General features: G+C 37.6%; 1 protein-coding gene across 5 annotated transcripts in view; it reads right to left on the bottom strand.

The window, feature by feature from the left end:
- The window catches only part of SNAP91 (synaptosome associated protein 91), a 143695-nt gene that overhangs the window by 13411 nt on the left and 114879 nt on the right, over positions 1 to 15405 (bottom strand). For 4 of the 5 annotated variants that reach the window (XM_053913851.2, XM_053913850.2, XM_053913854.2 and 1 more), the window contains 4 exons: positions 12718 to 12852; positions 11535 to 11684; positions 8316 to 8346; positions 7306 to 7417 (listed from right to left, as the gene is read on the bottom strand). In XM_053913851.2, coding sequence (XP_053769826.1) covers positions 7306 to 7417; positions 8316 to 8346; positions 11535 to 11684; positions 12718 to 12852 — 428 coding nt within the window. The remainder of the gene's footprint in view (positions 1 to 7305; positions 7418 to 8315; positions 8347 to 11534; positions 11685 to 12717; positions 12853 to 15405) is intronic. The other variant, XM_053913853.2, reaches the window with a different exon arrangement.

A 15405-nucleotide genomic window follows, 5' to 3' on the forward strand; every position in this document is an offset into this window, starting at 1 on the left:
GAAAGAAACACAGGTGTAAATCTTTAAGACCTTGGGTTAGTTAACAGTTTCTTAAATGTGATATTAAAAGCATAAGCAACAACAAAAATAGATAAATTGGAGTTTATCAAAATTAAAAACTTTTGTGTGTCAAAGAAAACTATCAAGAAAATAAAAAGACATCACACAGAATGGGAGAAAATATTGGCAAAAGGTGCATCTGATAAGCATCTAGTATCCAGAATAAAGATCTCTTAGAACTCGACAATAAAATGCAACCCAATTATAAAATGGGCAAAGGGTTTGAATAGACATTTCTCAAAAAAAAGAAAGAAAGAAAGAAAGAAAGAAAGACATACAAATGGCAGTAAGCACATGAAAAGATGCTCAACATCATAAGTCATTAGGGAAATGCATATCAAAATCACAATTGAAACCCTATGCAGTGCGGGTGGGAATGTAAAATGAGGCAACTGGTGTGGAAAGTTTGGCAGTTCTCAAAAAGCTAAATATAGAGTCACAAATGAACCAGCAATTCCATTCCTAGGTATATACCCAAGGACACATGTTCACACAGAACCTTGTATACATATAATAGTATTTTTCATAATAGCCAAAAAGTGGATACATCACAAATATCCATCAGTTAATGAGGAATGTGCTACACCCAAACAATGGAATATTCAGCCATAATACTGAATGATACTGATACATGCTACAACATGAACAGACCTTGCTTCATAATAAAACATTTTGCTAAGTGAAAGAAGACAGGCCCAAAAGGCTCCATATTACATGATTCTCTTTATAGGAAATACCCAGAATATGCAAATCCATACGTACAGAGTAAATTAATGGATGCCAGGGGATAGGGAGAGGGGAAAATTGGAAGGGGCATGCTTCTTATTGGGGTGATGGAGCGATTCTGAAATCAGATATTGGTGAAAATTTTACAATATCATAAATATACTAAAAATCACTGAATTTTACACTTAAATTGTTAAAATGCTGATTTAAAAAAAATTATCTTACTCAAGGACATTTTTTCATTGTTTTTAGAGGGAGAAGAAGGGAAAGAGAAACATTAATGTGAGAGAGAAACATGGATTGGTTGCCTGCCAATCAATGTTTCATGTCCCAAAGGGGGACTGAACCCATAACCTAGGTATGTGCTCTGACCGACAATTGAACCCATAACTTTTCGGTGTATGGGATGACAGTCCTACCAATCGAGCAACAATGGCCAGGGCAAAAATTTTTTTAAATACATTTATTGATTTTAGAGAGAGAGGAAGGGAAGATAAAAGGAAACATCAGTGTAACAGAGAAACATTGACTTGTATCCCATTTATGCCCTGACCATTGATTGAACCCACAACCTAGCTGTGTGCCCTGCTTGTAGTCGCACCCCCAACCTTTTGGTGTATAGGACGGCCAATCAACTGAGTCACACTGGCCAGGGCAAAAATGGTGAATTTAATGCTAAGAGAATTTTATCTCAAAAATTTCTTTAAAAGAAAGAAAATACCTAAGGGTAGCAGAATATGCCACACTGAAATATGCCTCTTTGGCATAAGGATTATTTTGAGAAACAGCAGATGCAGGAGAAGCTCTGAAAACAGAGAAGTTAAACTTTTATAAGGGACATTTACATTTATAAAGGAAATCTCCATTTTTAAGGTTTCTCCTTTACCTAGAAGGAAGAGAAGGATGACTACATCACAAGAGAATCTTTTTTTTTGATATATTTATTGATTATGCTATTACAGTTGTCCCTTTTCCGCCCCTTCACTCCACTCCATCCTGCCCACCCCCTCCCTCCCACATTCCCCCCCCATAGTTCATGCCCATGGGTCATACTTATAAGTTCTTTGGCTTCTACATTTCCTAGACTATCTTACCCTCCCTCTGTCTATTTTCCACCTATCATTTATGCTATTTATTCTCTGTACCTTTCCCCCACTCTCTCCCCCTCCCAATCCCCTATTGATAACCCTCCATGTGATCTCCATTTCTGTGGTTCTGTTTCTGTTCTAGTTGTTTGCTGAGTTTTCTTTTGTTTTTGTTTTAGGTGTGGTTGTTTATAACTGTGAGTTTGCTGTCATTTTTACTGTTCATATTTTTTATCTTCTTTTTCTTAGATAAGTCCCTTTAACATTTCATATAATAATGGCTTGGTGATGATGAACTCCACAAAAAAAAAAAAATGGCCCAAATGACAGAACACTTCAAAGCTCCAGAAAAAATACAACTAAGCGAGGAAGAGATAGACAACCTATGGGATGCACAGTTCAAAACACTGGTTATCAAGACGATCACAGAATTGGTTGAATTTGTTTGAAAAGTAGATGAAAAAAATGACGCCTATGCCAAGAGAAACAAAGGAAAATGTACAGGGAACCAGTAGTGATGCGAAGGAAACTGGGACTCAAATCAATGGTGTGGACCAGAAGGAAGAAAAAAACATCCAACCAGAAAAGAATGAAGAAACAAGAATTCGGAAAAATGAGGAGAGGCTTAGGAACCTTCAGGACATCTTGAAACGTTCCAACATCCGAATTATAGGGGTGCCAGAAGGAGAAGAGGAAGAACAAAAAATTGAAAACTTATTTGAACAAATAATCAAGGAGAACTTCCCCGATCTGGCAAAGGAAATAGACTTCCAGGAAGTCCAGGAAGCTCAGAGAGTCCCAAAGAGAATCTTATCAATGGAGAAGGTGCTGATTTAAATCTACGTAACAAACCTTACCTTTGTTTACCCTGCTTTTCCTGGTAACTTCCCCATAAGTGGTCACCCCATACCTTTCTTTCTTTTCTCTTTAGTTGAAGGTGTCATTTAAGCCAGTGGCTTAGGCTATCTCAGAGAGTTACTGATTTTTCCCTGGTTATCAATCATGTATACATAAGATATACATGTTAATAACCTGTTTTTCTCTCTTTAACCTGTCTTTTATTACAACAGTCTCAGTCAAGAACTCAAGAAGGGCAGAGGAAAAGTTATTTTCCTCCCTGCTACAAGTATTATATTTCAGATTCATTTTTTTATTATTGCTTTTTAGAGAGAGAAGGGGGGGAGAGAAAGAGACAGAGAGAGAGACAGAGAGAGAGACAGAGAGAGAGAGAAATGTCGATTTGTCGTTCCATTTATTTATGCACTCGTTAGTTGACTTCTTGCTGTGCCCTGACAGGAGGTCAGACCCGTGCCACTGCCCTATCAGGACGACACTTGGACTGACTGCACAGCTGGCTGGGGTACGTCCACTCTTTACTCATCATTTCAACAGGTAAGACGGTGAGCTGGTCACCAGACAAAAAATTGTATAATTTACTGGAATTGTGTAATTTATCAGAATTATAAATAATAATTGTATTATTTACCAGAATTGTATCATTGGAACTTAAGACAATAAAAAGAAAAAAAGGTTTTTATTAGTTATCAAAATAAAATGACCTGGCAAACATTCCTGATCAAATAAATGGGTCAAATAATTTCAAGAGAGTCTAAATTTGTCATTTTGCTCAAATGGTAGATTAACTTAATAGTTTACTCTCCAAATATTATTTATCCTAAGGTTTTTAAATTGTTTTCTTTTTCAATATTCAACTGAATATTTTATCTATAAGCATATAAAGATTAGTTGCTTTTAGGGAGAGAATTGCAGATTCTGTGATCCCCTGCAAAATGTACATGTTTCTGAATTGCAAGTATCTTCTCAGTTTGTATGATGGAAACTTGACAGGTCTGTTGTGCTTCGGAGAACAGGCCTAAGTGTAAGTAGCTCTGCAAACACAGGGCTCTTGATGGCCATGAAGACAGAGCCCTGCCTGTCTTCAAATATTCAAGTTCTGTTAAGGTTGCCAGATCTAACTTGGGTTCTCTGATTTGAAAAATTTTAGCTGTATCTCCAAGCAGCAATTGAGGGAAAATTCAAAACAAAATTAGAAAAGCAACCTTTTCTCTTGTCTGTATATAAAAACTTTAAAAGGCAGTGAAAGAATTCTCACGCCCACTTCTGCTCCCCGCCTCCCACTCAAAGGTAAGGGCCTGCAGACTACCAGGAAAATTGGGAACCACTGCTTTGATGTTTCTGAAGCATAAGCCTTGGCTGCTTCTCTTCTGTTGCTTGAATACTCTTAGAAAAAGAAACCCAAACATATTTTAAGGAATAGAAAAATGGAAGAGAGGTTTTATGAGAAAACTGGGTGGAGGGAAGCCAGAGGCCCCTGGAGTAGTTTCTGAGGCAAAAGCAAAGCCAGAGTTTTATTAAGGAAGAAGAGCTTTGCAGTAAATGAAGTAAATAGTAGTGAATTTATGTAGACTACAAATAAGACTAAGTGAGAATTAATAAAGACACAAACTCCCTGCATATGACAGCCTGTATACTGTTGCCTGAATAAGGAAAATAAAAGAAATAGAACTATATGCAATTCTACCCTTGTAATAAATTATTTCTGTTCTATTTTCTCTTTCTACAGCTGCTGTGGCTACTTTACTTTATGCTCAAGCCCCACTGTCTTTTACCTTTCTGGAGTTTACTAACAATTTAAAGTTTTGTGCTTCATAAACAAACATAAGGAATTTTGAAGTTAAAAAAAATTAGAATATTAATCTCAGTCTCAGTAATGGTGCCTGCTAACCGATAATTGGCAGCCTTCCTGCCCCCAAAGAAGCAAAAGCAGTTGTTAAGTATTTGATGAATTCTCAACCCGTGTGGTTAAAAATCTTGATCTCATGGGAGGTGATGGCCAAGGAGGGTCTCTAAACTAATACCGTTTTTAAAGTACTTCTCTCCTATTTATTATGTCTCTGGTTATATTTTGTTTCCTTTTTTCTTCTATTCATAATAAATAGAAAAAAAAGGAAACAAAATATAACCAGAGACATTGAAGTTAAGAACAATCTAACAATGGGCAGGGGGGAGTGGGGAGGGGACAGTGAGGAGAGGGGATTACAGGAACTACTATAAAGGACACATGGACAAAATCAAGAGGGAGGGTGGAGGTAGGGGAGGGAGGGGGGTTCAGATGGGGTGGGGTGGAGGGATGGGGAGAAAAGGCACACAACTGTAATTGAATAACAATACAAAATTAAAATTAAAAAAAATAAAATAAAGTACTTCTCTCTTACTCCTCTTCTCAGGCAATGGCCTCATTATTTAGCAAACTGCCCCACATGGATCCTGGGCAACCACTGTCTAGGGGGCTTCATTCACAATGATCCACAGTTGTGTGGATTCTACCAGAGTTTTCTTCCTCATTGTACCTTCACCCTCACCTCCGACTTTCCAGCAATTTTTTTAACCTACAGCTGATCTGCCAGATATCAACAGTCTCCCCGCCCTCTCTCCACTCCCCTTCACTCCATGGTAGACTCTGCTATCACCTTGACTGTTCTGAAACTAACTTGTTAAAAAAAATTAAAAACTTGATCCTGCTGATAAGGGCAACAACATCAAAGTATAAACTTCTCAGAAGAGCAAGTCCTTTTTAATTTTGCATAGAATAGAATAGGAAAATTCATTCCTTTAATTTGGCAATGATAATATGAATTGCGACATTTAATGTGAATATATAGGATTGATAATTATATAAGATCAGTTCTAAGGAATCTTTTTCTTTCATTAGGGAGTTTATACATTTATAGAATCACTCTCCCTCTACCTCCAACAAGATAGTGGCTCTCAAATATTCTTGCATCTAAGAATGGAGTGCAGCCCCCTATGCTTGTAATGCTGGGTGCTTATGGTCTCAGCATCTATCTGAGTCACCAGACACAGGTAAATGCTTGGGGTCCCAGGGTAACAATTATGCTCTCTTTTACCCACAAATGAGTCCTAGTTTGGGCAATAAATTAAATGGTCATCTTAGTCTTAGATCTGTATAAAAGAGAAATTTAGTTTTCTACTAAGTATCCTTTGTAAAAATTAAAACAGAACTCTTTATGGTGTTGCTAAATACAAAACTGGTCCTCTTAAGCATTGTTTTAAAATAATCTAAAGAAAGATTTAAAGAGATGAAGACATAGACACAAAAGGCAATTTTCTCCTTGTTATCTGTTAGAAATCACTTCTTAAAATTAAGTTCTTTCAGACTTTGGACTCAGCAAGGCAGAGAATATCAGTCCTTGAACTTCCTCTCTCACTAACACCATGAAATCTGGTGGGGACACCAGAGGAAGTGGGTTTTGAGAACAGAATCTATTTTCCTATAGAAACTATAGTATAAGTTGTAATTCAATGAATATTGTTAGTTCTGTTTACTGGCAAATTTTGGTTCCAAAGGTATTTTTCAGATTGGTTTGACCTTATTTTTATTTGTAAAACTGCTTATATGTAAAAACATTACTATTTATAAAATTATTTAAAAAACACTATGTTTTAAATTCCAAAACACACCTATTTAAATTACTTTCAGGAACACAATAGTTTTAATAAAGTCTATCTAAAATGTTTATCTTCTAATTATATTAATTTACTTCCATGCATATTTGTTTGGCTGGGGTTGGTGGGTGATGGTTAGGATTAATTCAGGCGACAAGGAGAGTACAGTACCGAGAAAGCCTTTGGGATGGGCATGATATAGACAGGTGAAGGTGGTAACCAAAGGTGAAAAGTTAGGCGTGAACTTGGGAAACAATGACTAGCCTCGTTTTTCTGAGTATGGGGCACATATAAAAAAACAGTCAGTTTTGCTACACTGATAGTATCCTTTTTATGGTAGCAAATTTCACAAAATAATAATTAGCCTTTATTACCAGTGATATTCTATCTCACAGAGTGAATGCTGGTAATAATACATTAATAGAAGTTTAATATACCGAAATAAAATGTATTTACACTTTATAGAAAAGATGGTGTTAGTAGTTTCGATTTTAAAAATGGTGAGCAGAATTAGTAACATTTTAAAACAAAAGCTCACTTACACAATAGAAAACTGCCCAATCTTTCTGGCAAGAAAGAAAGTTTTCATTACTTATTAAGACAATCAGGGAATCTGAGCAAGAAATGTGATAAAATATAGATAATGATCAATAATATTAAATGCTTTTGAAAAATGATCTCCATAATTATACTAATAAAGAATTAGTATCTCAAGAGGCACACATATTATTTTGAAATAATTAAAATTAAAAAATAGGTCCTAATCTTTATCAAGTACAAAGTCAATAAAATTTGCATTTTTGTAAATATTACATCTTGCTTATATTTCTTTGATGTGGATGAAAAAGTACAGTGTCAGTAGCACAATTAAGCAAAATGTACTTTGCTGTGTACATGTGGAAACGGGCAAATTGCCTATACTGCCCTGGCCTCTGGGGCCACCTACCAAAGGGGCGCTTGGTGGGCCTCCTGCTGACCAGGTCGCTGGGGCTACTTTCGGCTGCCAGTTGGCTCCACCGGTCAACTTTTTCTCTCCAGCATTCCACTGAAGATCTCCCCTAAAAATCAAGTATGCAAAACAAACGAAAAACCAAAAACATACTAATCAGAAAAGAATGCCGCGTGATTCCTGAGGTACTTTTATTTGGGGTTAGAAGCAGTCTGCTTGAGTCCAGTGATAATAAAGAGAAAAGGTTAAAACTTATAGAGAAGTCTTACCGTATTGTAACTAAGGAAGTATAAAAGCATTTGACAAAGTAATTTAGAGTCTGGACCTCAAAGATAACAGGAATTTTCTATCACTTCTACCAGAAAAATATGTGACAAAATTTAACTGAATTCCTCACTGGGTGATAAAAATTTCCAGATAAGTGTATCATAAGTACGATATGCCCATAGTTTGCTGCATCTGAGATGCATCCGTGATGGCACATTCTGGGTCGACAGAAGGTTTCACACAACTTTATCATGACCACAGCCTGCCCTACAGTGACTGTAAGATCCCATCTATTGTAAAATGGGTCCCAATTAAAGACGTTGAACTAGGCATCTAAAAAGACGGTCCATTGTTTAACATTCATACTGACTTTCTTAAAATCAATCCTTCATGAGACTTTTAAAAATCAATGTTAGCTAGTAATATTGTAATGAATCTAGAATTTAAAGCTATGGAAGTATTCAAACCATAATTCCCCAATATTTCTAGATATAACTTTGTGACAATCTTGGAGACTGAACTAGATTATTCCTTTTCATTGCTAGAGCCAACAGTTTGGATGTCTCAGTAGAATAACAACAACAACAAAAAATCCCCCAAAATAGAATGAAATAAAAACCAATTTTTTAATTACCTAGCCTGAGAAAGAGTAATTACCTTAATGAGAACAATGTTTGATTGTGTCAAATAAGTACAAATACACTGTCACAAGAAAACCAGATACTTTAAAAAACACTTACTTTTTGGATGTGGTGCCAGAAATCCCAAGATCTATAAATGGATAAAAGGAAAAGGAATTTAAATCTCTATACTCAGCTTAAATGATATGACATTTAAAAGATCAAAGACTCAGAGGTCTACAAAAAGTCCATGTTTTGCCCAGGAATGACTACATTCAGTTTTACAAAGGAGAAACTATGTTAGAAAACATTCACAAATCTAACATTTTCTTTTACTTTATGTTATACTTAAGGATCACATTTTATTGTCAACTGGTGTTCAGAAAAGAGTAAACAGCAGGCTTGAGACTGCTAGCTTAGAAAGGTCTGTGTGGCTGGCATCTGGGAACCAAGCTAGTAAACTGTTCTCTACACTGAGATAAAGGTTTTCCCAATGATAAGGGTGGCTTACTGTGTCTAAACTATACAAACAACATGGTTTATGCTGAATGCCTGCTTTCTGTCTGTGAGGCTGAAACTTTGGGAACACGCTAGGCAGACAGGGCCTACATGACCAACATCCAGTAAAAACCCTGGGTGCTGAGTCTCTAAATGGCGTCCTCGTGCGAAAGCATCACCCACATTGCCACATTTTTGCATGTTCCTCCCCTCATGGGAAGGAGAGAGCATAAGGATATCTGAGTGTGGATTCCTCCAGACTGCCTGTGTCTTTTCCCTGATGACCCAGCGTGTATCCTTACTGCTCTGCTGTAATAAATTTTAGCTGTTACTACAAATATGTGCTGAGTCCTTGAGTCCTTCTAGTGAACCCATGAATGTGAGGGTGGTTGGTCTTGGGGATTCTGACACAACTGGCTTAATCATTCTGTTCTAATCTCAGTTCATTTATTACGTCAGCAAATATACGGTCCAGCAGAAGTGAGGCCTGCTTGAGTACGGCTGGTAGGATAATAATATGGGTGTAAAAATTTATAGTTTTAATTTGAACATTTCACCTAAAATATCATATGGTATGCTTGAGTGTGATATTGTTATGCTACAGAATTACATGCTTATGAGTTTTTAATAAAAGGTTTTGTAATAAAAAAGGCATTATTTGTGCCGGTCCCTGTATTTGCTGAGCCCCTACACATACCAGGCACTGTTCTAAGCACTTGGTTATGTCACTGAAAGAAAAAAGTCCCAATCCTGAAGGAACTTACATCCTAATGGGATGAGATGGATGATAAAACTATATGTGTGTGTGTGTGTGTGTATAAGAAAGTAAATTATGTAGGCTGCTAAAAGGTAAAATGGAAAGCCTGTGGAAAAATAAAAAGGAAGAGCAGGGTGAGGAGCGGGTGGGGCAGGATGAGAGTGCGGGCAGGCACATTAAACAGGATGCTCAGGCAAGGCCTCATGGTGAAGGTGAGGCGTGTGCAGAGCTGAACAGAGGTCTGGGGGAAGAGCTTTCTAGGCTGTCACATGGTGCACCCTCTGCCTCATGGTAACTCTATGTTTAACATTGTGAGAAACTGCCAAACTGCTTTCCACAGCAGCTGCCCAATGTTGCCTTCTCACCAGCAATGTTGGAGGGTTTCAATTTCTCCAAACCCTCATTGACATTGGTTATGAACTGTCTTTTTTATTATAGACATTCTAACAGGTGTGAAGTGGTATCTCATTGTCGTTTTGATATGTATTCCACAGATGACTGATGTTGAACATCATTTTATGTGCAAATTGGCCATACATTCTCTGCAGAAATGTTTAAGTCATTTGACTCTTTTAAAATTGGATTATTGCCCTGGCTGGTGTACCTCAGTGGACTGAGTGTGGGCTGCGAACCAAAGGGTAGCCGGTTCGATTCCCAGTCAGGGCACATGCCTGGGTTGTCGGCCAGGTCCCCAATAGGGGGCATGTAAGAGGCAACCACACACTGATGTTTCTCTTTCTCCCTTCCCTTCTCTCTACAAATAAATAAATAAAATCTTTAAAAAAAAAGAAAATGGCATTTTAAAAATGTGTGTTTCAAATTTATTGTTCTTTATCACGATTGTTTGGCTATTCCTCTGGTGGCTCAGCTTTCTTTGGCTGAGATAATTCTCAAAGGGATTTGGCATCTGAGGTCTGTGTGCTGATGGCACCCTCAGCAGCTAGAGGTAAAAATCCTCTGTTTTTGGGTGGTGCATTATAGTGTCCAGCAAAAGCAGTTTCCACTGCAGACTATCCATCAATGAGATCATATTTTAGAGTAGGAAGAAACAATCAAATAACCTCTCCATGGGTGTCATCAAAGCATTTTCATGGATGCCCAGACTAAGAATAATGAGTGGAACATAAAAATATGTCCACAGGATAATGCATAGGAAAAATTCTGTATAAATGATATGCTAAACTTTTGATAGAGCCTTGAGTAAAATGGAAAGTATTTGCAATGCTAAACCCATTCACCTACTAAAAAATCAAACTCAGAATTGAAATAAAAAGGTCTTTATTATAGCTGCTCTCACCTCCTAGGCCCCTCTCTTTCACTTACTTAGCTCTACCACTGGTCTCCTTGATGTCTCTTGAAGATGCCTGGCTATCTTCTGCCCCAGTGCCTTTGTCCTGGCTTCCTCCTTAGCCTGCAAATGTTCTCCTTCAGATATTCACATGGCTCACTCCTCTACCTTCCACCCTTTGCTTCGATTTGACCTTCTCAGTGAGGCCTACTCTAGCTCCCACACTGTAGCACTCTTTACCCCTCTTTGCCTGTTCTGTTTTTTTCCCCATGGCACTTATGACCTAACTCACTATAGAATTTATTTATTTGAAAATGTTTGTCTTTGTCTTTTCAGAGCACCATAAAAACAGAAATTTATACCTGTTTTGTTCACTAATTTTATCTCTAGAGCCTGGAAGAATGCCTAGCACTCAATAAATAGTATTTGTTGAACGAGTAGCTAAAACTCCCTTGGATGCTCAATTAGTAAATATCTTGCATTTAAGTTACTCTATATTCACATTTCCAAATGAAATGAAAAATTAAGTACTTATTATACGCAATGCATTTGACTTCACACTTGTATATGCTCTCTAACTATACCTTTGGTAATTTAGATTAAAAGGGCATGGATACTGTTTGTAAGACTATGGCATAGAGATAGCTTATCTTCCAAGAAACTGTACCAGGTAAAGCACTAAGAATTTCTGCCCACTCCTTAACATACTCATCCACAAGTAAATCCTGAAACAATACATATGAAGAGGCAGGGAAAAATCACACGTGTTTCAGTTAAATAAAACTATGTTACTCACTGCCTACTAAGCTGGCAAGAGATGAGTCAAGATCACTCCCAAGGGCTTTGCTTGCTGCCATTGCAGGGCTGGGAGGTACCATCGGGATGGGTGCCGGCTGCCCAGTTGGTGCCATGGTTGGCATCAGAAGATCACCTAGACCATCAAACACTGGAAATCAAACAGACCAGGCTCAGAATAATTGAAAAGAAAATAGACCACATAGAAAATTAAGGGGAGACTGTCTTTTAAAAAAACTATGGAAATAAGTGATGATACAATTTTATAAAAGAAGGCATATAATTCATACTTATGACTGTAACACCAAAAAGAACATCTCTACATATGCCTACTCATAAAGTGTGGGAATACTAATGAACATGAACAAATGAAAAAATAAATCTGTGTAATGTACAGGAAAGAGTGCAGACTTTGGAGCCTGAACTGAGCTCAAACTCAGCTACACGCCTCAATATACTCCATGTCAAAAATTTTGTGGTTGTTAATTTTTATCAAAAAACTATGCATATTACCATACATACTACTATACAATGATTCTAAATTGAAAAAGAACAGCATTCAACTAGAGGCACTGGCAATAGAAGCAACCAAATTGTCAGGCAGCGGATAATATTTAGGGTGTTTCCGAAACACATTTAATTGCCAAAAACTCACCAATTGAAAATTTGTAGTAAGGACCCAGCATGGGAAGAGTAGAATGGAAGAGAATACAAACAAAATGACAGCAGGATGAAAGGTTAAAGGCCGGCAAAGAATACTATTTGTGTCTCAACTCCATAAAATTGAGGGCCATGCAAGCTTCAGAGGGTATAAGCAACAGCAGGGGAGTGTCCACATGTTCAGATACTGTACAAGGTTTAGTACAAAGTACTCGTTTTCCATTAATCATCTCTCAACCATGTGCCTGTAAGCTCATGCAAACAGATGGTATGCATGTTAAGTTAGATTTCTGCTATAAAATTAAAAACAGAAACACAGAAAGGGATTAAAGGTTATTCTTAGTGCTACCAAAATGTACTGGAAAATATTTACTTAAGCTACTGAATGAGAGATTTATTGAACAGTTTTAAAACCAGGTCATCACTCAATATTATGTATACATTTGCTGATATCATACTAACCTTAGATGTTTTATTTTATAATCAGAACAAATGAAAAGGACGTTTGAAAACCACTGCCTTACCTGATGGATCAAAAGAGCTGCTGCTAGACGTCGAAGGCGTTGTTCCAAAAGCAACCTCAAAGTTGGGCTGTAGCAGGTTATTCTGAGCTGGAGTCACTGGTGATGGAGAAGGGGCCATGAAAGAACCCCCAAATCCTAGGAAAAACAGTTCCAGAAATATATAAGCAGGAACAACTAAACATGGGTAAAGGCCATAAAAACATAGTCAAAAAAGTTAGAGTAGGCCGAAAAGGAATTGATACATGTAGATGAGAGAAGTTAATGGCACCTGGGAAGTTAGTTTTTTAGAAGTTTTTTAAGCATCTTGCTATCTGACATGTATTAATAGAGATATAAGTTAATTAGATATAAGATAGCATACCAGTATATATACCTTTGTTAAGAGAACCTGTGGCAACCAAATTTATTATTATAGCAGAGTACATGAAAGCTAAGAAGGTCTCAGACAATTATTTTCATATATTTGACTTATGTTTCTTTAAATCACAATACCAGGTAGTTAGAAAATGCCTAGTTGTACACACTGAATCAGTATAACAATAAAATACAAATCATAAAGACATGCATGCACTCTTCCACCAAGTCCTTTTTGATCTTTCATATACATGGCAGTCCCACTGCGGCTACTGCCGAGGGTAGGCTCTCCCAACACTGCTCTCAGGGTTCCCAGTCGCCCAGCAGAGATTCCAGTTTGGACTTTCTCTAATCTCGTCTCTGCACTGCAGCCAGAGTGATTTTCGAATGAAAAATGTTGACAAAGTTACTTGCCTACAATCCTTCACTGGGTTCCCATAACTTTTAGATTCACAGAGTACAGATTCCTTTGTACAGCAAGCAAGCTCTTCTGTCTCTGGCTCCCTCCCCACCCCTGCCAACTGGGATGCGGCTTATTGCACCATCATAGTGAGTCAGGTGCCTGCTCCGGGAGGGATTCCTCGCCTTCTGTTGCTAGCAGCCCCAACAACCCTCATCCCGCCCACACCAGGTATGACTGAATTATGCGCTCTGCCTCCGAGTCCTTGGCACTGGGCACATATCTCTAGCCAAGCCCCACCATAACTCTTTATTCTTACCCCTAAGCCCCCACCAATCCCAGGGATGGCCTTTTCATATCACGAACTATGTCTTCTTTTCTCACCGTTTCCACGGGTAGTCAGGCAATGTAAAACACTGAATGAATATTTATTGAATGAAGGGAACTCCTGAATATAAAAGGTGCAGGGAAATCAGACCATTGTAAAGTAAGCAAACCTCAAATTAAATATTTATCTTTTGAAGGCTGGAAGCAAATCATTTCTCTCTATCAACAGACAGCAGCAGAAACAGAGTTCATCTGCACTGCTTTTGTACAAAAATATGCAATTCTTTTCTAAAATAGTTATATCTTCTCTTCTTCAGAAATTGCTTACAAAAAATATTAGGAATGTTTCAAAAAATCATTAAGCTTACATTCCATAAAACCAATTCATAAGTTTGAAAATGGCATCCAGTGAAATTCTGTCATTACTATTCTCTAAAGCAGGCAGTGACGTTCAAGTCGCGTTGTTCCCGGGAACTGGTATTGATTTGGGTTCTAGCTTGTCTTGTACGTATATTAAAAAATTGTGATTTCAAAAATTGTTACCTATTAGAAGATCGTCTTTAATGTTCATGTTGGCTACTTTTAGTGATTTTAGTATTTGAGTGACATAAGCATCATGTAACTTTCCTAACTGAAGAAAAGACATTCTTTGTATCTTTAAGAACTAATATCAGTATGAAGCAGAGACGGGAGCAGTAATTATTTTGGGGGATGTGACCATTTTGGTTTCTGGGAGATTAGTGGCTGTGTTAGCTGACTTTTGTGGAACATCCCGCACCTCAAAGTTGGAATATGGCTCTGGTTAATTTAGGCAATTGTTCTATGATATAGTTCTCCTTGCTACAGGTGAATGTGGGGATAATTGTTTAACTCGCAGTTTCTTAAAACTTTGCCAAAAATGATAATATATTATAGAATCACATCATCTTAGTGTTGGGGAGGGCCATAGGATCACCTGATTCAATCCTATCTTTTCATGGCTGGAAGAAAGGATGCAAGAGAAGTTAACACACCTACATAAGACTTAGTAGGAGAGAGAGAAAAACATGTGCATTTACACAGGGCTCATCTGCTTAGTGCCACTGAATTTCATCAGATACGTAGATCTCATCCATAGGTGAATAAATAACACTATTCAGTTGAAAAAAATTAGTGCCTTCTCTGAGGCAGTGAAGGGTAAAGTCAAATTGGCACGAGGCTCGCCAAGTGCCAGGTACTTGTTCTAAGCATTTTATTAGGTTGAGCCACAGGAATTGCCAATATTTGATCATTTTGGTGCTACAAAAACATAATTTCATATTGTTTAACCTAAAATATACATTAGCTCATTTAATCCTAATGCCAACCGCATGAAGTTCCACAGATGAGGGAACTGAGGCCAGAGAGGTTACGTAATTTGCCCAAGGCCAAATGATGGCAAATGCAGAGCCAGGATTCTGTGCAGGAATCTTCTAGACCCTGGTTTTTTACTACAATACTACATATCCTCTTTCCCACAGCCAGAAGTAATACCTGACTTGTACCTTTCGTATAGGTTTATGAATTTGACAAAGAGGTGGAAAGATGACTTTTCTCTGTGGTACTCAGTTGTTATGAAGTCAGTGCCC

Source organism: Desmodus rotundus, chromosome 11 (assembly GCF_022682495.2).
Source record: "Desmodus rotundus isolate HL8 chromosome 11, HLdesRot8A.1, whole genome shotgun sequence".
NCBI lineage: Eukaryota > Metazoa > Chordata > Mammalia > Chiroptera > Phyllostomidae > Desmodus > Desmodus rotundus.